The sequence below is a fragment of the Myodes glareolus genome, chromosome 7 (genome assembly GCF_982192425.1).
Source record: "Myodes glareolus chromosome 7, mMyoGla1.1, whole genome shotgun sequence".
Lineage (NCBI taxonomy): Eukaryota > Metazoa > Chordata > Mammalia > Rodentia > Cricetidae > Myodes > Myodes glareolus.
The window spans coordinates 72,925,004-72,947,652 of NC_142032.1; the positions used below are offsets into that span (position 1 = coordinate 72,925,004).

Sequence of the window (22,649 nt, forward strand, 5' to 3'; positions counted from 1 at the left end):
AACTGAAGAAAATTCCAATGCATATGTACTGCATTTTCATTGTTTATTCAGCATTTGGTGAACATCTAAGCTCATTCCATTTGCTAACTCCTGTGAATTCAGAGTTTCTTATGCCTGAAAATGTTGACATTGTCGCTGCTATTCTTGACCTCACTTAGTTGGTTCCCAGAGCAGGAAGATGTACCCTTTGCATTGGCCTTTGTGGCTTCAAATATCTTGAAGACAGAGAAATAGGATTAAAGCAGGTGTCTTATATGAGTCAAGGTCTTTTAGATCTTTTCATCTTAACCAGAAAGTATGGTATGACACCAATGGGTCTCTGGTTGAATTCTCTTACATGGCTACATACTTCTGAAGCTCAAATACAAAATCTAACCACTCTTTTATAATTGCCTTTTGAGATAAATGAGCATTTAAGACATTGACTTCCTCACCCTATTCTTTGTTATTTGTTTTTTGGGTTGTTTTGTTTCTGTTTTGAAACCCCAAATTTACTTTTGATTAGTAGTCAAATTCTAAGATTCTCTGGGGAAATCAAATCTGAAAAGGAAAATTAAGAGTTACAAATGCTCAGATGTATTTGGGAAATTGGTGCTGAGGTTTATTTGAGCATGGAATGGAATTCAGAACTCTGTGAAAGAAAGCTGGTATCTAGAGAGCTGATGTCACACAGATGTCCCGGACTGGAGAGATGTAAGAGCTAACAGTGGCAGTCCATTCAAGCAGGCCACACTTCTGAAAGTAAGTTCCTCAAACTTAGACCTCAGTAATCACAGTTTTCTGTTTTAAGTAACAGTTTTTGTCTTTTGATAATTTCACACGTCACATATGTATACAGTGTATCCCGATCATAAATACCTTCCTCTAACCTTTCAGAAAACTTTCTGACGTCTCTTTCCAACTCTTGTATCATTTTTAAAATTTTTTTAATTTCTATATCCTACCAAATCCAACAAGTACAGCTGATGTGCACATGGGTGAGGTGCCGTCCACTACTGCATACACAAGTTCTTAGTGGTCGTGTCCCAAAGCAAATGGTGTTGACCTCTCCCAACAGCCCCCATTAGGTTGCGTAGGGCTGGGGCCTCAGGAGGTCATTTCCATTCTATGCTGACATTTTAATTGACTTGATCTTTTGTAGGCAATCACAGCTGCTATAAAGCCATGGCCACAAGACAGCAGGACATAGCACTCCTCACCACACACTCTTTGGCTCCCCCTCTCTGCAGTGTTTCCTGGACCCTAGTGTCAGAGTTCTAAGATTTATAACACATGCGTCATCTATGCCTCAGTACCCACAGTTGCATATTCTTAGTGTTTTGACCAGTTATGGTGTGAGCATCAACTATTGCCCACTGCATAAATGAAGCTTCTCTGACCAAAGCTGAGACCAACATTGACCTATGGGTTTAAACATAAATATTAAAAGGCAGTTTGACGATATGACCATGTAGTAAAATATGAGTAGTGGGTTCCCTTCTACATCCCATGACCTCCCCTACCAAGGTTTTTACTACGATTACATTACTAGACATGAATTTTCTCCTGTGGAGCAGGCCTCAAATCAGTCAGAAAGTAATTTGTTACCCACCTCCCCCCATCCCATGCCCTAAATATCACATGCACCAAACAATCATGCCACTGCTGCCTCTTACATATATACCAGAGTACACACTGCCTGGCAGGTTAGTATCATAGGAACAGGGTCCAGCCTTGAGTAAGACCTTTGGTCGTTTTTTTCCCCTAGCAGCCTGCCTTCTGGCTCTTTAAAAACGAGTCTTCAGGAGAGTTACCTGGTCAGTTTGAGATTGATTTCTCTGTCCTGGAACCAAAGTGTGTGGAGTCTTCAGCAGTAAGGTCTAACCATCTAGTTATGGTGGGCAACAAAGACCATTGACAATACCTTGTGTTTTCTTGGGTGTTTCTGGATCCTCCCTAACCAGTAACTCTTATGATGTTAGCCTATGGTTAGCATTGTTTCCAAAGGTTTATTTTGATTGTCTAATAGTATTTTTACAAATGTCAGCTTTGAGAAATGAGAAGAATCAGAAAGTGGCAGGTAGGCTCTGGGTGGCCGGAAAGTCTGTTTCCCTGGTTCACTTTTCACCGGAGAGTGTCTGAGTTAAGTGTAAACAACTTGATTGTTCAAAATGAGAAATGTTGAAGACTCAGGTCTTAGAAGGACAGCGGCAACTTTCGATACTTGACCCATCCATCCCACCCCATCCCTGCCTCCCATAATACCCACTATTTACAAAATGGATTTTCAGGCTCTCTGAGTGTTGGAGTTCTGCCTTAGAAGTTGTCTCTCCTGTACAAGAGCTCCAAAGCTCACACTCAGGCTAGGCTTGGCTGTGACTATGATACAAACAGAATTCAGGAGGCCAGGGCAGGGGGGAAGGAGGCAACTGCTAGCTCCAGGGTGGGCACTTCTATATTGAGAGTCTATTTATTTCTGCTTGTCTGCCTTTTCCTCTGCTCATATTTCTATGTTGGTCTGTTCTTTTGCTTTCCTGCTCAGGGTTTTACATTTGAATCCTTTTTACCTGGACAATTTCACTCCTATCCACCTTGGGCCAGGTAAGACCTCTTTGGAAAGAGTCCCTCCGGTTTCCATGTATTCTGTGTTTGAGGACCATTTCCCCTTCACTGAAAGAAGCCTGCTAATGGCTGTGTGGGAGGGAGGCCGCATTCACTGCTTGTCTGTTCTTTTCTCTGCCCAGATATGTTGAAACGTTTTGACTACCAAACAATAATCCTGATCGTCATTTGTGCTGGGATCCTGACAGCCTTGTTTGTATTGATAGGAGTTGTTCTCTGTCTTTACTCCAAAGTAGTCAAGGCACTGGATGCAGCTAGGTAAGAATGCGCAATACCCCTTTAATGGGCCCTCAGCTGGAGCAGGGTCATTTCTTACTACAGTGACCTCTAGTAGGGGAAAGTCAAGGGCCACCGTCAGGTCTGAGAGGATGGGGACAGATGGGTACAGAAACTTCAGGGTTTTCCTTCTAGCTTGGAGCTTACGAGTCCACTATTCTCAGCTGGAGTGTGTGTGTGTGTGTGTGTGTGTGTGTGTGTGTGTGTGTGTGTGCGTGCACATGCGCATGCAGGTGTGTGCCAGCATTCCTTTCTGTCCCCAGGGAGTGTGCCTTCAGTATTTAACAGGACCCTGGCTGAGCCCCCTTTCCCTCTCTGGCACTGTAGACTGGGGAATCCACAGAGGATGCCGTGGGGAGGAGCTGTCTCTACTCACACAGAGTGTGGCCATAACAACCTCTTCCCACTCACTGGGGAGCTCACATGTCCCCTCGTTCATTGTCAATGGCTGTGGGAAAAGTGAAGTGGGTCAAGAGAATAGAGACTCCACGGAGGACAGCTGACAGGGATGGAAGTCAGAGGAGAGACGTTTGAAGCGTGGGAGAGGCAGGCTGTCAGCAGTAATGGTGTCCCTTTCTCGGGACTTAGATCGTGGAGACCAGAGCTGAGCCCAGCCAACTCTAGCACCTTCGTCATCATTCCCACATCCCAGGGGCCTATAGCACACACTGGGGTGCAAGCCATTCTCCCTTGCTTGAAGTGGCAACCTGGGTTCACATGCATAGCAACCGTAGGAGAGGAAAAGACAGGGAAGGAGCAGAGAGCTTTACGCCAAGGCTGGTGTCACATGTGTGATGGGCTTCAGCCCTGGACTTCCCATACAGCCCTCATGATGTAGAAGCTCACTGGAGAGGACAATTCTAAGCTCATTTTGTGTGTTTCTTTTAAGAATTGTAAAAGAAGCAGATGTTGCTTTGAGCTGTATTGATCCATGCAAGGTCACCCATGAGAAAATCATCCGGGTCAAGCCCATCCCTACGGAGTCTTTTCGGACCCTGCAGTGCTGTGATTCCTGTAATGTCTTTGCAGATGTTGGGGCCCTCCAACCTTGTATTTGTAGTGTAAGTGAAGGACTCTGAAAGGGCTGTGGTGGATGGAAAGAAATCTTCATGATCAATATTTCAATTCCCTAGTGGAATATTTTCTTAATCAATCCACCTTCTATAATGTTTATGTTGTCGTGTATCACCTACCATGATATTTATGTACTTCTGTATAAATGTACAGTATTGAAAAAAATGTCTGTCTCAATTATGTTTCTTAGTTATACTTCTGATACCAATACCCACTATGAGATTCGGGCAGGCAGGCATATAATACATTTTGGAAAAAATGAATAGAAAATATAAGCGCCCCGTGCTTTTTCAGCCCCATAAGGAACAGGTAGGTTGACTTCAGGGCATGACTAATTTTACTCACAATTAGGTATGGAGATTGTTCTTCCTCAATCCAGCTTGTCATTTCCCAACATGGTGTCACTCACTGGGAGATAGTGGGTACATCTTGGTGGGACATATCTCTATTTACACGGGCTGGAATTTAATGATGGGGTAATCTTTGTGGCTTCTAAAGAAAAGGAATGTGCAAAAAAATAAAAGAAATGTGTAGCCTAATTATGCCCTATAATCCCACCTGGGAGGTGGAGGCAGGGGAATCCTAATTAAATCTCTGCTTGGCCAATTACTTAAGTGTATTGCTAGCTAGCTCTTCCATGCAGAAATAACCCATCTCCATTATTTTATATTTTCCCATGAGGCTTGTGGCCTGCCAGCAAGATTTCAATGTGTCTGTCTCTGGCAGCAGCTCCGTGGCTTCTCCTGAATCTGCCTCCTTTCTCCCAGCATTCAATTTAGTATTCCCCACCTACCTCTTCTCTACCCTATCACAGGCCCAAAACAGCTTCTTTATGGGGTATTTGCAGCATACAGTGGGGAATCCCACATCAATTGTGTGTGCAAGGTCACCACCAACTACCCTGCGTTTAAGCTGATCTGAGTTACAGTAGACCCTTCTTCAGAAAAGAGAGAGCATGTGTGCTAACAGGAGCAGGCAAACCTGTGATTCTCCCCACCGCTGACCACCCAGAGTCCACATCTGTTCAGAACCAGGTGTCCCCTTTAGATCCCCTTTTCACTGGCCAGTGCTGATTCTGTTGATAAAATCAACTATACCATAAACCTATAACCCAAGCCAGAAGCCCAGGTACCTTCATCACGGCACAGGCAAGAGGGTGCACCTTCAGCTCTTCTGTTCTGTCTATGAGGCCCCTGCAGCCCCTTCCTAGCACGGATGCCTCACCTGCAATCACCTTAGTAATTAGAATTTCCTCTCCTTAGCTAGGCCTGTGGGCACCACAGACACCGTTCACAGAAAGAGCTATTAACTAGTGATGGGCTGCCACCTACTTAGGGAATTAAAGAGGAAAGAACGGAACAAGAAATGGCAAGAGCAGCTGCCTCCTATGGATGGTCAAGATGAGGAGATGCAGCAAGGGACGCTGCTGCTCTTCAGAAACCACGCTTGCATGCCTGCCCCGCTGCAGCCCCACCTCTGTACTTGGTGCCCCGGGGCACTGCCCCAAGATGTTCTAGGTGAACCAATCTGTCTCTCTTGAGATTCCAGAACACTGCCTACATCCCTTATTTGGCTTTGATTCTTTGGTCTAACAGCAAGGTCCTCATGGATAGTGAACAGTTGAGGACCTTCTAACCTCAGCCAGTGGGCAGCTGAATACCTGATATGGGGAGACCTTCAGCAGCTTGTCCTCACCTGAGGGACTAGGTCTAGTTTGAGTATTAGAACGGACATGAGTCAGGTGGGACAAGGCAATTGGGGGATTTTCATCATAGGCAGCAGATCAGAGCACACACAGGGGTTTTAGAACTAATGGATTCAGCTTGAAATTCAACGTGTCCTTTACTTCGGGGTGCTCCAAGACCTCTCCCAGTCACCCCTGTACTTTAGAGTGGGACTTGTGTAGGGACCATCAGTGAGAGGAGATCTTCCTGGCCCACAGAAACCCTGACTCATGGCAATGACACAAAGCAGGTTTCTCACCTACCTGGACCTGAGGTGTTCCTCCTTTCCCAGGGTGCCTACAAACACTTCTCATACTCTGATGCTCAGGGACAGGGGAGGGAGGAGATTCCAGTCATGGGAAGGAGAGTGATTGAGGCCAAACCCAGAATGGGCTGACTGTGCACAGATAGAGCCAAGTGTGGACAGTTCTTAATAATTAGAAGGATCCAAGTGCAGGTATCCCACTCACTACCCCACATAAACACTATGTCCCTGTTTCTTATGTGACTGCTTGTGTAGACAGAAATCCACAGAGCTGTGTAGGGATCTGGGGAGTTCCCAAACTCCTTGTAAACACCTCTCCTCAATGCAAGGGTCACTCCTCAGCGAGGGTCACCATGCTGGGGCGCAGTTGAGGACTATCCCCTCCCCAAATCACAGTTCAGGACTAAATGAGGATTGGACTTCAGAGAATCTGGAGCGACACAGAAGAGTGGAGGGGTACAAAATGGTTTTCATTCTTGGTGACCGTGCCTCATTTGACTCTTAAGGGGCTTCTGGATGATTCTTAGCATCTTAGTTACTTTTCTATTGCCATGATATGATACCATGACCAAGTAAGCTTATAAAAGAAGGATTTATTTGGGCTTATGGTTCCAGTGGGTGAGTCATGGCTGTAGGCAGGCAGGCAGACATGGCAATGAAGCAGTAGCTGGGAGCTTGCATTTGATCCACAAGCATGATGCAGAACGAGCTAACTGGGAATGGTATGGGTGGGGTTTTGAAATCTCAAATCCCATTCTTATTGGCATACCTCCTTCAATATGGCCACACCTTCTCATCCTTCCTGAACAATTACTACCAATAGGGGACCAAGATTTCAAATACACTAGCCTTGTGGAGACATTCTCATTTAAACTACCATACCTTAGAACTGACCATTCACTGAAAAGTTCCACGTGAAGTTAGAACAAGATTGAGGTTCTCCCCGCCCTACATGTCTGTTTTCATCAACTATTGCCTGGACTTTCCTCCATCTCCCTTCCCCTCTCCTTCACACATAGACTAGAGAAGTTCATGCCCCAGGGCTTTTATACATGCACTTTTATCTTAAATCTCTCAAGGCAGATCATAAATCACTACTTTTATAATTTTGTGTTTTCTTTGTTTTTTCTTCCCAAGATGCCTGTCTTTGCCCTAATCTGCATCTTTTCCCTCCCAAGTTTCCCACATTCTATCCAAGTGCCCTGATTTAGCACCTGCAACACACTTGCCCCTATACGGATTTTTCATTTGCTATCTATTTTCCCCACTTGGATGCAGTTCCACGAGAATAAAATCTATGTGTCTTGTGTTCAGTTCTGCATTTCCAACTCCTAGAACATGGAGCCATGAACGTGTTCTCAGTGAATGAGTGGAAGGCGACTGTGTCAAAGGATGGGCAACCCCTTTCACACACACACACTCTTCTTCCTAGTCTCCTGTTGCACACCAGGACTTCTGTCTCAGAGTTGCAAGCTCAGTGCCTGAGGGACTCTCATCCACCCACTTTATCTGCTTCAGAGGAACAGGGTCAGCATCCTTGCAGGGAGCCCTGACCTGCAGTGTGCTACCCTCCCCATCCTCTGCTCCTCCCCATCCCTCAAGCCAGTGGTACCACCTCACTCATAATCTGCACAGATGGGGTCAAGGCCCATGTACAGATCAAGGCCGGAGGAGCAGCGATGGAGCTGCTGAGCCCGTGTACAATTTGGCTGCTGGCGCATAGCCCTTTGAGGAGTGACCTGGAAAAACGAGTGCATTTATGGGAAACTGCTGGCCAGGATGCAGCCCCACAGCTGTGGCGTTCTCACCAGCATCACCACTGGTGGGGCCAAACTGATACATTTCCCTAGGTGCCAGGAAGCTTAGGCAACTTGGAGAAATATAAAAGCCTGCGAGCCCTGAGGCATCCTGCAAAGATGGAGGTCACTGGAAGGCTGTTCATCTGGGCCGCATTAGTTGCCTCCTGTGGGGCACAGCTGATATCCACGGTGGCTGAAGGTAAGAAATGGAATCAGATTCTTCAGCTCAAACATGGAAGACCTGCCTTTACCAGTGGGCCTCTTCCAAAACCTAGAAAGCTTTCCTATCTGCTGCTGCCCTCCATACACAGAATAACTCATCTTGGTGCTCTCGGGATGATGTGTGTTAGTGGTCACGTCCTTCATGCCCATGTGACTGTGTTCCCTGAAATAGACAAGGCACATGCAATTTCACTGTGTAACTTCTCTTTTAGCATCATGTCTTAAAGCTATACACCAAAGGGAATAGATATTGACATAATTTTTAAGAGTGTGAATTTCAGTTACTGAATTTTTTAAGGTAAATTAATACAGAGCCATACTCTGGCAGTTCTAGAAGATTACATATACAAGAAAGGGTCTCTCTTAAGAGGAAAAGCATCTAAAGTTGTCCAATATGATAGCACTTGTGTCTAGAACTACATATGGAACATTTCTAAAATCAAAAAAGAGAGAAGGAAAGGGAAGCACTGATAAATTCACAGCAGGTTTCAGTGAAGATGCTGATCCTGGGTGGGTGGGGCTGAACGACCCTTCTCAGTTATCTTTGCTTTCTCTTCCCTCAAAACTAATTATTGTTAGGGAAACACCCAAGTTCCATTCGTCAGTCATAGGTGAAATAGAACATACAAGGATTTGTTTCTAAATACACAGGGGTTTGGATCATCAGTCTTATTTTGAAAAATGTATCTATTTTGTCTTTGCTGGAGTGTGTGTGTGTGTGTGTGTGTGTGTGTGTGTGTGTGTGTGTTTATGAGGCAGGGTCTTACTCCAAATCCCAGACGGCCTCTTGCATTGGAGACTCCTTCCTCAGACATCCTAATGCTGCAGTTACAAATATATGCTGCTATACCTTGCTTTACTCATTTTCCACTGGGTTCTTTATCTTTAATGTTTCTTTTTATATATTTTTAATCATGTGTGCTTAAGCACATGTGTCCTCACATGTTATACTGCACAACTTCTGGCTGTTGGTTTTCTCCATCTGCCATGTGTGTTTTAGGGATTGGATTTCAGTTGTCAGTCTTATCAACATGTGCCTTTACCCGCTGAGCCTTCTTACTGGCCTCATCTTTCTTTTTTTCCCAATAATTTTTATTATATGAAACAACTTTATCTTTAAACATCTTGATCATATTATTCTTCCCCAAGTCCTTCCAGATCCTCTTCTTCTCTCTACCCACCCAAATTTGAGTTCTTTCTCAAAAACAAGCCAAAGACCCAATAAAAAACAAAACCTAGAAAACAAAGCACATCAAGACTGAAAGAAGAAACAACAACAAAAACCTGTAATCAAATAAATGCGCACACACAGAAGAAGTGTCGAGTCCATTATATGTTGGCCAACTACTGAACATAAGGTCTGCCCTTGAATGTCACTCCATTGGAGAAAACTGATTTTTCCTGTTCCAGCAGGTTTAAACGACAGTTATGTTGTTAACCTTTCCACTAAAATCTAGATTTTCATTCATTCACTCCCTCATTCATTCATTTATAAATAACAAAATAAAAAATAATGAGCTAAAACAAATCCTCTCACACTGAAGTTGGACAAGACAAGCCAACAGAAGGAAAAAGAGCCTAAGGCACAGGAGCCAGAGACCCACTCTTTCACACACTCAAGAATCCCTAAAAACAAGAAACTGGATGAGTGGCCTTGTCTTTTAACTGTTGAATTGTAAGAATTGTTTATCTACTCTAGATAAGTCTTCCTTCAGGCCCCAATATATTGTTTTTATGGACCACATGTAGAATAATTGCAATTTCTCCCCCCAAATACAAAGGGCAAACCCATTGATTGTGTCTTGGTTTGCAGCAACTGCACTATTTCACCAATCACCGGCCTGTTTCTAGGTCTATTGTGTTCCTTGTGGGAGGTTGAATCCTTGGGCCTGCTGAGGGGACAGGGACTGCTCCTTTCCTCAGGGCTAACTATGGTATCTACCAGGCAGATCAACATGCACGGCCAGTCTGGCAGGGTCCAATCTTGGAGAGGCCCACAAAGCCTTCATCCTACAGCTCAATGCTGACGAGAACTGCACCTGGACCATAGAGAGACCAGAAAACCAGAGCATCAGAATCATCTTCTCCCACATCCAGTAAGTGGAGGCTTCAGTTTCTCAAGGGGGTGCTGACTCTAACCATGTTGTTATGGGAGATGAGTTCTGTGTGGAAAGAACTCAGATGCCTCCAGAAAATGAAGGGGTCCCCATGTTGTTGTTGATGATGTTGATGATGATGATGATGATGATGATAGTTATGGCTGCTGGTCATCAATGAAGACTGGCATTCCAAAATCTGAATCACACAGGTTCTGTGAGGCCAGTGCTAAAGGTCCAGACACAAGGAGCTTGGCGATGTCAGGCAACTAGAGCACAGAACCATGAGGGTTGGTACTCAGCTAGTCTAGTTCTAGAACTCAAAATCTTAAACTCTAGTCCCAAACTCTCATCTACGTTAGAGCTATCACAGAAGCTTCCAAACCCAGTCCTAGACTGCATCCTATACAGTGAGATCACAGTCTCCAAGGACCCAGCCCTGATCATTTTTGAAATTTTATTTAAAAACAGCATACATTTCTCCATTGTGTGGTGCCTTCACTATGTGGTGTTCAGATCCTAGACTCCGAGTTCTACAAAGTCTTGGAACTTCATAAGCTCTGCTTTAGTTGGTTTCTCAGCACTTCTCTTTAGCAGGTGCAATACAATTCAGTCGATAAGAAAGTTCAGAGAAACCACTCTCGGGACCAGGGCCACCACATCATAGATGAAGGAAGTGGGTGGAATTCCAGCCTCCTGGCTCTGGGACTCCTGTTCTTACCCCCACTTTAATGGTTCTCACTCTGTAGCTGCCGGAATCATAAGAGGGGTCATTAAAGTCACATGCTAGACCATGTTGGCGTTCTTACTCCCTAATTTAAATAATATGGGTGGAGCCTGAAAATCAGCACAGGAAACAGATTCTCAAGTGACTCTGATGCTGCTGTTCCAGCCACCATACTTGGAGAACCAAGGCTCTACATGGCAGAAGCAAGAAGTGGCTGACCTTCAGTCCAGTGTAAAGAAGGCAAACTCACCGCCTTCCTGAATCAGGAGAGCTATGAGAAGGCTCCACCCCTCCCCATATTTGATCTATAAAGAGAAAGAGCAGAATTGTGTTAAGAGCAAAGCTCAGAGGAAGAAAACAGTGTTCATTGGGGCAAATTCTTGTGAACAAAGCCTGTGGTATGTGCTTTATGCTAGGAATACCAAAACCAAAAAGAAAAACCTCACATAAAAGGTAAAAAATACACTGATGGTCCTTTTACCGAAGAGAAAGCAAGGTCAAATTTCTGGTTCAAAGCTATACGGCAGGGAGTAGCTGAAGGTGGAAGGAGGTCATCTTCTCTGGGCTGTGATACTGGCTCAAAGCCATCTTGGACACAGCTCCTTTGTGGGCATTGGGAAAGAATCTGACAGCACGGGCAGAAAATAGAAACTCTGGGCTGCCGTGTTCAGTGCAGGGCACTGGACTGTCCTTCAGATTGAGTGTACATATGGTAAGGAAGAAGGGGAAGCTGGACGGTGATGCACCGGAACGTAGCCATGGAGGAGGAGTTGATTTTCAACAAGCTTGGATATCAAATATTAGTGAGGCTGGATTCTGACTTAGAAAGATTCTATACCACCTAGTCACCACGCAGGCACAGGAACAAGGGCGATGGAAGAGGGAGCCCGCAGCCCTGGATTCTAGGCCTGCTTCTGAGCATTCACCCGTGCTGGCAGGTGACTTCCCTTTTTGTGATTTAATGTTGAAGAAGGGTGGGGCTCACGACTGGTCTTGGAGAGGTTTAAATGACCCATTTTGCCCCAACTTTATCAACGGCTGTGCTGCTATAAACAGTGGGCAATATTTTGAAAGCCACTTCGCGAGTGGCTCTTCTCTAACCACAGGCATGGTTCTGTTCCCAGGCTGGATCCAGAGGGACGGTGTGAAAATGAGAGCATTGAGGTGTTTGATGGACGCTCCACCGCCGAGCCTCTGCTAGGGAAGGTCTGCGGTGAAAACGACTTCGTGCCTGTATTCGAATCTTCCTCCAACTCGCTGACGTTTCAGATAGTCACAGACCCTGCGAGTGTCCAAAGAAGCGTCTTTATCTTCTACTACTTCTTCTCCCCTGATGCCTGTAAGTTGCCCTTGGCACATCCTTTCCACAGCCCTTTGTAAGCACAGGTCCCACCAGTTCCTGCTGGGGACATTGTGCTCTTGAGCCCTCGCTGGAGGAAAGGCAGCTCTCCAGTTCTGTGTACAGGAACCACAGACTTGGTCGCCACCTTTGAAAATCTGATTCTTTGCTTCTGGGGAAACTCAAGGTGCTTTCCCTCTAACCGGAGTCCCCTGGAGGGTTAGATTTGGCTCTGCAGACAGCTACAGGCCAGCAAGTGCTGTGCCTGAGCCCAAAGGAGAGAAACTATTTAGTTACCTGAGACCTCTGACATCTGTCAGGGACCAGACTCCCCTGGTCTGATTCATCAGATGTGGGGTGAGGCTCTTGTATCTTTGTATCGCTCAGGTTCCTGGGGTGGTTCTGACAACAAGAATGGGGAGCCCCTGTAGAGGGAGGTTGAGCCTATTTTAGGCAGAAGCTACATGATTCTACCTACTCGGCCCCCAGTTCCAGTGTGACCTCAGGTAGAACGCCATGGACTCGAGCCAGCAGGTTCACGAGGACAGCTTCACTCTCAGTGTCCTAGAAGAGCTCATCGTGACACTGGTATCTTGTGCTCCAGAACCACCGAGGTGGAGACACCAAGCTTTTCTGGAGCTGGACCCAGGCCACCTCCTCACAGATGACGTGGCGACCCTATGTGTCATGGGTTCTACGAGTCAGCTAACCTAGACTATTTTATAGTTCCATAGGGTTTTCCAGGTCGCTTCTCTGTGTTGTCTTGGTCTTGTTGTCCCCTATTGTACTTAGGATGGCAGGGAAGGACTAAGGAAGGTTGTGTCTGAGCTGAGCTTTGAGTACTAGCGTGACAGGGGTCGGGGGAGAGAGAGAGTAGCAGAGGACTCTGTGCTGAAGTCCAAGCAGGCGTGTTAGGAAAGTACAGTCTAGAATAGAAGCTGCTCTGCTGGAAACCAGTGAGACGGGACGGTGATGGTGGGTGAGCAGCCTCCAGCACCAGCCCCATGGGTGCAGCTGTGTTCTGCAGATCCACACAGGTGGTGCAGGGTCTCTCTAGCCAATCAGATCGCTTAGTATGATCCGTTCGACAGCAGGGCAGTCTGTGCTCTCAGACACCCCAAGGGCAAAAGAAGATGAGAGCCCCAAATGTTACCCGCACAGAAGACAGTGGTGTGACACTCAGGGAGGACGTTGTAAACCCTGTACACCACAAAAGAATGACAACCATCTTTGTATCTTTTCAGCTATTCCAGACTGTGGTGGTTACCTGGACACTTTGGAAGGATCCTTCACCAGCCCCAATTATCCAAAGCCACACCCTGAGCTGGCATACTGTGTGTGGCACATACAAGTGGAGAAAGGCTATAAGATAAAACTCAACTTTAAAGAAGTCTTGTAAGTATTGTGGCCTACTGTGGTGACCATCAGCACCTGGGAGGTCAGCCTTGGGAGGGAAAAAAACTCTCAGGCCCCCATATGTGGGTCCTTTTTATGAACCAGTGTAGAAGGAAAACACTTATCAGTGCTGTTGAGGGTTTTTCTGGAGGTTTGGTGTCCCATGTAGGGACTGACAAGGTTCTAGATTTGTCATCATCCATCTGAGATGTCATTGTAAGGAAAAATCCCTCATGGCTTCAGAAGGAATGATGGGCAATAGAACTGACTTGGATTGAAAAGCTTTTTACATTGGAGGTCTCCTTCATAGCCTGGAAGTGGATGACTATTGCCGATTTGATTTCATCGCGCTCTATGATGGCCCCTCCACCACATCTGGCCTGCTCCAACAGATATGTGGTCGTGGGCAGCCTACCTTCGAGTCTTCCTCAAACTCCATGACTGTTGTGCTATCTACAGATTATGCCAATTCCTACAGAGGCTTTTCTGCTTCCTATACTTCAATTTATACAGAAGATGTCAACACTAGTAAGTCACTTTTCATGACTTTTAACCTGTTTTGAGCTCTTTGACTATTACGTACATAGACCTTGCTTCTTAGGTTTTATCTTGGATGTGGCTAGCCTTGTTTGCCAGCCTGTCCCGTGGACTTGGGGAATACAGCTAAACCAGAGGCTTGAGGATCTGCTCTGTGCCTTGCTTATTACAGGAGGAAGTAAATGATTCCATTAAGCTAAAAATTAGGGTCTAGTTCGACTTAATGTCTTCTGTAATAACATAATTTAAAAAAAATATAATGTAATAATTGGGAAAAAAGAGGCTATGAAGTTGGGAACAGGGGCATGAAAAGAGTTAGAGGGAGAGCATTTAGGATGGAATTAGGAAATGAATGGGGAAAGGGGGAAAGCGATGTAACTATTTTAATTGAAATGTATAAAAGTATTAGATGTATAGATTATAACTCTACACAAGATAGCAATGACACCGACTACTTGCCTGTGTCAGTCTTCTACCTTTTTAAGGTACTGTGAGCTCAGATGTTTTTTAAATTTTGTGTGTGCATGTATGGGCATGTGCATACAGTCATGTATTCGTGTGTGTGTGTGTGTGTGTGTGTGTGTGTGTGGCCAGAGAAGGACATGGAGTGTCCTGCTCCAGCACTTTCTGTCTTATACCCTTGAGTCGGGGTCTAAATCTGGAGGTAGACTGGCAGTCAGCAAACCCTAGTGATCCTGCTGTTTCAATCCCCAACAGTGCTAGGGTTACAGTCATGAACACGGCCACACCCGGCTTCTATGGAAGTGCTGGGGATTCTAACTCAGCCTCATGCTTGCACAGAAAGTTCGCTTACTTCCAGCCATCTTCCCAGCCCAGTGGGTTCAGGTTGTCTATTGTTGTTGTTTTGTTTATTGAGATGATGTCTCACCATGTAGCCCTGGCTGACCCAGAACCACAGAGAGCCACCTGCCTCTACCTCCTAACTGCTGGGATTAAAGGCGTGCGGCACCGACCTCAGCAGCTTTAACCTTGTAGTAGATTCGTCTGCACACGAAGTCCTAAAAATGCGAAGTTCCTAGTTGGCCAAAATGTGATCGTTCTTTCTCTCCCGTTCCTCCTTGTTCTTGGTAGCATCTTTAAGTTGTGCTTCTGACAAGATGAGAGTCATCATAAGCAAATCGTACCTGCAGTCACTTAACTACAATGAGAATAACTTGCAACTAAATGACCCGACTTGCAGACCGTTCGTGTCAAACGTCATAGAATTCTCCGTTCCTCTGCACGAGTGCGGTACCATCAAAAAGGTACTGTGAAACTCATAGCTGGGTCCCTCCAAATCCTGAACACATGCCCACACACAGGCATGAAGCTAGCTGTGTGCGTCTTTCACAAATAACACCAAACTCCCATGGTTGGACTAAGAAAGCATGTTCGTAGATGTGCACATACCCAGTCAGACACAGAGGCAAGATTTTCTCATTCATTTGCAAGGTAACTGGAGGATGGGTGCTTTTCCCAGAGGCAAAGAGCTCTGAAACCTCACTGCATGGAGTTGTAACATCCATGGTCAGAGTTCCCTAGTTTACCAGGAAAAGTTGTGTGGAGAATGTTACATCTCATATTTAGTAAAAAAAAAAAAAATGAGCTGGATTTTAAGATCTTATTCTCCTTTAAAAGGCAGAAAGCAAAAATACACTTTAAATATGAAATGTTGTGAGTCTGTGATTTGGTCTGCACACTTTAAAACTACCATTTAAGAAGCCGGCGGGGGTGACGCATGGCTTTAATCCCAGCACTCGGGAGGCAGAGGCAGGCAGATCTTTGTAAGTTTGAGGCCAGCCTGGTCTACAAGAGCTAATTCCAGGACAGGCTCCAAAGCTACAGAGAAACCCTGTCTCGAAAAACCAACCAACCAACCAAACAAACAAAAAACTACCATTTAAGAGCTCAAGTACTGTCAACACTTTTAGGCCCTTCTAAGATATGTACTGTAACCTTAAACCACTTTATGACTGAAGAGGACAGAGGCTAGACCAGAGGAATTGTTAAGAAGTAAATATTTTCTGAACACACAGGCTTTATTTCCTGGACGTCTAGGGTGCACTCAGGCCCAGCTCCTATCTACATGCATTTGGGAACTGCCTGATTAGCCACATGAACTCAGGCCTCTTTCGGGAGGAACCGCGGCAGAGTTCCGTCTTCCCTCCGTAGAACCCAGGGCCTCACACAAGCTTGGCAAGTCCGCTGCTGCCTAGCTATATCCGCAGTCTGCTTTTTATTTTTGTTTCAAAACAAGATCTCACTAAATTGTTCACCCTGGACGCGAACTCTGTAGTTCAAGTGGGCTTTGAACTTGGGATCCTCTTGCCTCAGCCTGCCTGGGAGCTGAGGTTATAGGTCTGTGCCATCGGGCCCAGGCTGGTGAATTTACAGTCTTTATAGAGCGGGCAGTTTGCGGTCCACAATGATGTCGATGTAATCAAAGGAGAGTCCTGCCCAATTCTATGTTCACTCTTCCTAACCCAAGCTGTATCTATTTTTCACCCTCTTCCTCCTGCAGGTCACTGCTCCAGGACAACACAGGCAAGGTTGAGAGTATTTGATGGGAAAGCTGTCTTAAGGAAATTAAGTTGCTCCCTGCAAGTCTTATCCTTTTCTGTGCTCCGAAATCTTGATGGGTTAATGTGTCAAATTTGAATTCCTTCCCATTCTGCAGATAGAGGACCACACCATCTCTTACACCAACATAATCGCCTTCGCCAAGTCGCCGATGTCTGCAGTCATCACCCGTCAGAAGCACCTCCAGATCGTGGTGACCTGTGAGATGGAGTACAACTCTACTGTGGAGATTATGTACATAACTGAAGATGACATCATCCAAAACCAAAGTGTCCTGGGCAAATACAACACCAGCATGGCTCTGTATGAGTCCAGCTCATTTGAAGACCGTATACAGGACTCACCATATTATGTGGATTTGAACCAAACTCTTTATGTCCAAGTCACTTTGCACACCTCCGATCCAAGTCTGGTGGTGTTTCTGGATACGTGCAGAGCCTCTCCCACTTCTGACTTCGCATCTCCAACCTACGACTTAATCAGCAGCGGGTATGCACTCATGCAGTGGCTCTCTGTGTTTGCCGGCAGAAGTATTATTTTTTCTTTTCTTTCTGATGTGTGTATGTGTTTGTGGGTGAATGAGTGAATGTGCACATGTGTGCACATGGAGGCTAGAGACGAGCGTTGGTTGTCTTCCTCAAAGACTGCCTGACTTTTAATTTTTCTTATTTACATGTATGTGTGGTATGTGTATGAATACATGTGCATTGGCACATATGGGTATCCACATGAACGGGTGTAGGCCTCTGTGGAGGCCTGAGGTTGATGCCAAGAATCTCACTCGACATCTTACTCATTGAGGCTGGATATCCCAGATGAATGTGGAACATGCTGGCAGGCTATTCTGGACAGCTGGCTGGCTTTGGGATTTTCCTTGTCTCTACCTTCTGAGTGCTGGAATTACAGGTGGGCCACCACACTCACCTGGCTTTTGTGTAGGTTCTGACGAGGGATCCAAATTCTGGTCCTCACATTTGTGTGACAGGTGCTTTAACCAACGATCCAGCTCCTCATCCCCTCATTTTTTTTTTTTGAGATAGAGTCTTTCACTAAACCTAAACTTGTGGATTCAGCTAAGCTGGATCACCAGAAAAACTCAGTCGTCCCCACTCTGCCTCCCTAATACTGGTATTGCAGGTATACTAGACTTCCATGTGACAATCTCCCCAGTCCACAGTAGTAATGATTTTAATAAAGTAAGTTTTGTATTTGCAAATACCCACAATCTATGTATGTATGTATATATATATATATCTGTATGAATACACACACACATACACACACACACACGTATGTATATAAATTTCCTAGTATGGAATTTTAATAAGTTTGATCATTTAAAAATTGTTTCTGTGTACTAGCCACAAATACATCAAGTTAAAGTATTTAGAGAGGCTGTCCATATTCCTTGGTTTTTAAAATGTGACTATAAAATATTTGCTGGTGGGGAAAATACTACTCACCTTTTGTCTAGAAGGGCCTATTTGTGTTTTTGCTTTTTGTATATATTGGCTACTTTCTGCAAGGACTTGGAAGGTTCTTTAATGTGTGCTAGCCTTAGAACACAATGTTCTCAAGAAAATATATGTAGCATTTTTTTTAAAGAAAAAAGTTCATGGTGTTTTGGAAGAGAAGCCCACTTTTCCCCTAAAAACCTATGGGCGTTCAGCTGCACTTGTGCGTCAATATCGAGCGCTTTAGGAGAGGTGCTTGAGCCCCAGTGCGCAGGTGCTGATGTGCTGGTAGCTCATAGGGCCAGGAATCTCAGAATCAGACCTTATTGCCTTTCCCAGAACCAGTTCCACTGCTCAAGCTCCCAGCATTCTGAACCACTGATGTCTTTCTAGAGAGCTCCCTAGACTCCCACAGTGGACAAAGCTTGCATTGTCTCCCTTTGTACAGAACAGCTGCCATGCACCTTCTGACTGTCCCTACATTTCATTCCAGATGTAGTCAGGATGAGACTTGCCAGGTGTATCCCTTATTCGGACACTATGGAAGATTCCAGTTCAATGCCTTTAAATTCTTGAGACATCTGAGCTCTGTGTATCTGAAGTGTAAGCTCTTGATCTGTGATGCCAACGACGAGACGTCTCGCTGCAATCAAGGCTGCGTCTCAAGACGGAGACGAGACATTTCTTCATACAAGTGGAAGACTGATTCTGTCATAGGACCAATACGCCTGAGGAGGGACCGACGTGCGGGTGGAAACCCAGGTAGGAACACGCTGTTCACGATCTAAGGACGCCTCGTGGCTCGTGAAATGTGGCTCAACTCTGTTGCTCCTGAGAGGCACAGTTTAGAGATTTAAAGTAGAAATTCTAGTATACAAATGAGTAAATGCACACGATGACCGCTTCTGTCATGTATCCAGTATGTGCACACAGAAATCCATAGTACACCAGTACTCTTCCGTTCATGCAGCCCCTAAGTACTACGGATGTGTACTCTCCCCATTTCTACAAACAACTTTCCTGGAGCTTCCCAGTTCCTTGTTACAGAAGTCTAAGCAGATAATCAAATTAGAAATAATCCGTTTTAACTTCTAAATGAGGAACAAAGGCAACCAGTGCCTACATCAGAGCCTATTTGGGAAAAAAGTTGTATTTTCACAATAGACCATTTTATATTAACATAAGACAACCTACTTACTTCCGGGAATACTGAAACCTGATAGGTTATATAGGAAAGACTCAAAGACTGTCTAGGGTGGCCTAAGATAAAACATAAATATGATGAATTCAGATTGTTTGAGAATTGTCTCCCTCTATTAAGTTGAAATTACGTATTATTAATTCATGCCTAAGATTCATAGGGCTCATACTCTCACACTTTCCTCTCTTCTACTGGACCTTGGGAGCTCAGTCCAGTGCTCCGATGTGGGTCATTGCCTCTGTTTCTATATGTTGTGGGACGAAGGTTCTATGGTGATATTTAAGATAATCATCAGTCTGACTACAGGGCAAGGCCAGTTCAGACACCCTCTCCTCTATTGCTTAGGATCTTAGCTGGGGTCATCCTTGTGGTTTCCTGGGCGTTTTTCTAGAGCCAAGTTTCTTGCTAACCCCATAATGGCCCCCTCAATCAAGTCCTTCCTCCATCTCGACTATCCCAATCGCTCAAGTTCTCCTCAACCCTCCCCTTCTCCCCACCTTTCTACCCTCTGCCCACATGTTCCCAAATTTTGTCTGATGATCTTGTCTGTTTCCAATTTCTAGGTGGGTCTATATATGTTTTTCTTTGGGTTCACCTTATTACTTAGCTTCTCTAGGATCATGAACCTATGTCCTTTCTTTATAGCTAGTATCCGTTTATGAATGAGTACATACCATATTCATTTTTTTAGGTCTGGGGAAGTCAAGACCATGAGGGGTTCATCCACTGAGACAGTTTCCCTGAGCTAACGATAGCTCACCAACTCCAACTGGACCAGAAATGAATGAGCATGGGAACAAATTAGTCCCTCTAAATGTGGTTGACAGTTGGGGCAGTCTGAGTGGCCACTGACAGTGACAATGGGATTTGTCTCTACTGCATGTACTGGCTTCTTGGGATCCTATTCTCTTTGGATGTATACCTTGCTCAACCTAGATGTAGTAGGGAGGGCTTTAGACTTTCTACAGGGCAGGATACATCGCCCTCTCTTAGAATTGAAGGGTGTGGGATGGGTGGGTCTGTGGAGGGAATGGGTCGAAGGGAGGGAGTGGGAATTTGGATTGGTATTTTTTTAAAAGTAATAAAAAAGATTCATAGGGAATAACATGAAATTATGAATACTGCCAAAATTTTGTAATACTAATAGTAAAACTATTCCTAATTCCAGGACTTCTGCCTCAAACACAAGCAGCAGAAACTCCAAGCCAGCCTCTCAGCCATCTGCACCTCTTTTCCTTCATGGTTCTTGCTCTCAACGTGATTATTGTGGCTGCAGTCACAGTGAGGCATTTTGTAAATCAGCGGATGGATCACAGATACCAGAGGCTGCAGGTCTACTAGCTGCTGACCCTAAGAAGGCCCCTTGTCTTCTCATGGGTGCTGGATGAAACAGATCCCCATGCCCACAAGGGATAAACCAGGAAGACACGAAAAGGAAACACATGTACCTTTATGTTCATATCACTGTGATGGGTGTGTTTCATTAAGGGATGGCTGAAATGAATAAATATTATGTCTGGTCACCATTTTTGGACGAGATCTCACTATGGAGCTCTGGCCTGGAACTTGCCATGTACACCAGGCTAGCCTTGAATTCACAGAGACCCTGCCTCTGCACTTCCCGTGCCAGAACTAAAGGTGTGAGTCATTACATCCAACTCAGCTTCTTTCTCAGATGCTAAATAAAACATGTCGTCTATAAAAGTTAAAGAATAAATGCAAATATGAATGCTAGAGGTTCTAATTTGAAACTGAAGAGAAGGACAGGGCTCTTCAGCCCACTGCTGATGTGTATTCAGAGAGCCTCGCCCTCTGCAGCCCACAGAGGGGCTTTGCTGGGAAGAACCTGATGCAGAATGGGACTTCCGATTCCTTTCTGAGTTGTGAGATGAAACATTCCTCTTCTATTTCCTGTGGGTCTGAGCAGATGTTATTAAAGGCCCTAAAATGAACTATTTTATACCTGCCAACACCAAAGTTAATTCCATTAGACAAAAATACACAACCCCATTTTGCCAGCAAACCCATATTTTCATGTTCCAGATAGATCTCCATAGGTAGCTGCATCCCAGAATGCCAAAGGCTTTTGCTTCTTTTATTTTTGTTATGTTTTTCTTCTATAAATATATATCATAGTCACCATGTATTATAGGGAATCCACTGATATACAATGGATATAAAAGACATCACCCAGTCCTTACAGGCCTGCTGATTTTCCTGCCCTAAATCAAAGCAAATATTCTCCATTTACTTCCTAACATCTTAGTGCAGATCTTTCAAAGGCTTCCCAAATATTTATGCACTGATTCTCCTCTAGGTCCATCCAACAATTTAAATCTCACTACCGCAAACTCCCTTTTAATAAAACATAAAGCACCTAAAAGCTTCACTAGTTATAGGCAGATCATGTTGAATTTTTAAAAAGATTTATTTAGTTTTATTTCACATGTATGCGTGTTTTGCATGCATATATGTATGTGTACCACGTGTGTGCTGGCGCCTGGGGAGGCTGAGAAGAGGGTACTGGATCTCCTGGAACTGGAGCCAGACAGTTGTGGGTTACCATGTGGGTGCTGGGAGCTGACCTTGGGTCCTCTGTAAGAGCGGCAAGTGCTCTAAACTGGGGAGCCGCCTCTCCAGCATCACACAAAGTTCTTAAGACGGCACAACTGTCTGGTCTGGTCACTGCCTGTCAGCCATCTCGCTATCAGAAATTGATTATGTGTTCTGTGCTGGCAATCACGGTAGATATTCAGACACACTCCAGGCACGAATATGCCATTCTAAGAAAACTATGACGCATCGAGACTCAGTAGAGCTAATAGTCATGGTTACCATAGTAAAGTGATCAAAAGACCGAGGTCTGGAGCTGGAGAGCTAGGAACGCCCTTCCCTCTTCTCTGTTTGGATGTACTTCCCAGGTTACCTGCACCCTCTGTCTTTACAACTTCCCAGAGGGTTTGATAGGAGTTAATATCATCTGGGGATATGATAAAGGAAGGAGAGCATTTCCTAGCAACCAGGGGCATCTGTGCTCAACTCCCCACCTGTGAAGAGTCCTCTTTGGAGAAGGGCTGCTCAAATGGAGCTGTGAACTTGGGTAGGGCCATTGTCCTATGGAAGCTCCCAGGGAACAGCAGTGCTGAGCCCCTAGACAGGAGTATTCCCAGAAGCTTAGTGAAGGAGTGCCTCTATTTGAAGGACATGTGATGTCACCTTTGGGCATCTACCTCTAACTTTCCTTCCTAAAACATGACTTTCAGGATATCTTCCAAAGCAACAACTACTTCTAAGCGTTATTCAGGAGACTTAACCAAACATTACAGAAAGGCTAAAAGCAAAGGGTTAGGCACATGCCA

The 22,649-nt window shown here is 45.0% G+C and overlaps 2 protein-coding genes across 3 annotated transcripts; both read left to right on the forward strand.

Annotated features, from left to right (window-relative positions):
- Nucleotides 1-235: 235 nt before the first annotated feature.
- LOC148121463 (protein FAM24B-like) lies at nucleotides 236-4,110 on the forward strand. Of its 2 annotated transcripts, none has more exons than XM_087908350.1 (3): nucleotides 236-741; nucleotides 2,724-2,859; nucleotides 3,767-4,110. In XM_087908350.1, the coding sequence occupies exons 2-3, from the start codon at nucleotides 2,726-2,728 to the stop codon at nucleotides 3,954-3,956; spliced, it is 324 nt and encodes a 107-aa protein (XP_087764476.1). In that variant the 5' UTR covers nucleotides 236-741; nucleotides 2,724-2,725; the 3' UTR covers nucleotides 3,957-4,110. The 2 variants fall into 2 exon arrangements, with proteins under 2 accessions (XP_087764476.1, XP_087764475.1); XM_087908349.1 differs by lacking the exon at nucleotides 236-741 and adding an exon at nucleotides 1,121-2,580.
- Nucleotides 4,111-7,780: 3,670 nt separating this feature from the next.
- Nucleotides 7,781-20,811, forward strand: Cuzd1 (CUB and zona pellucida like domains 1). Its single transcript, XM_048455186.3, has 9 exons — nucleotides 7,781-7,938; nucleotides 9,907-10,057; nucleotides 11,909-12,123; nucleotides 13,368-13,518; nucleotides 13,829-14,046; nucleotides 15,148-15,320; nucleotides 16,733-17,124; nucleotides 18,583-18,851; nucleotides 20,459-20,811. The coding sequence occupies exons 1-9, from the start codon at nucleotides 7,857-7,859 to the stop codon at nucleotides 20,629-20,631; spliced, it is 1,824 nt and encodes a 607-aa protein (XP_048311143.1). The 5' UTR covers nucleotides 7,781-7,856; the 3' UTR covers nucleotides 20,632-20,811.
- The last annotated feature ends 1,838 nt before the right edge of the window (nucleotides 20,812-22,649 follow it).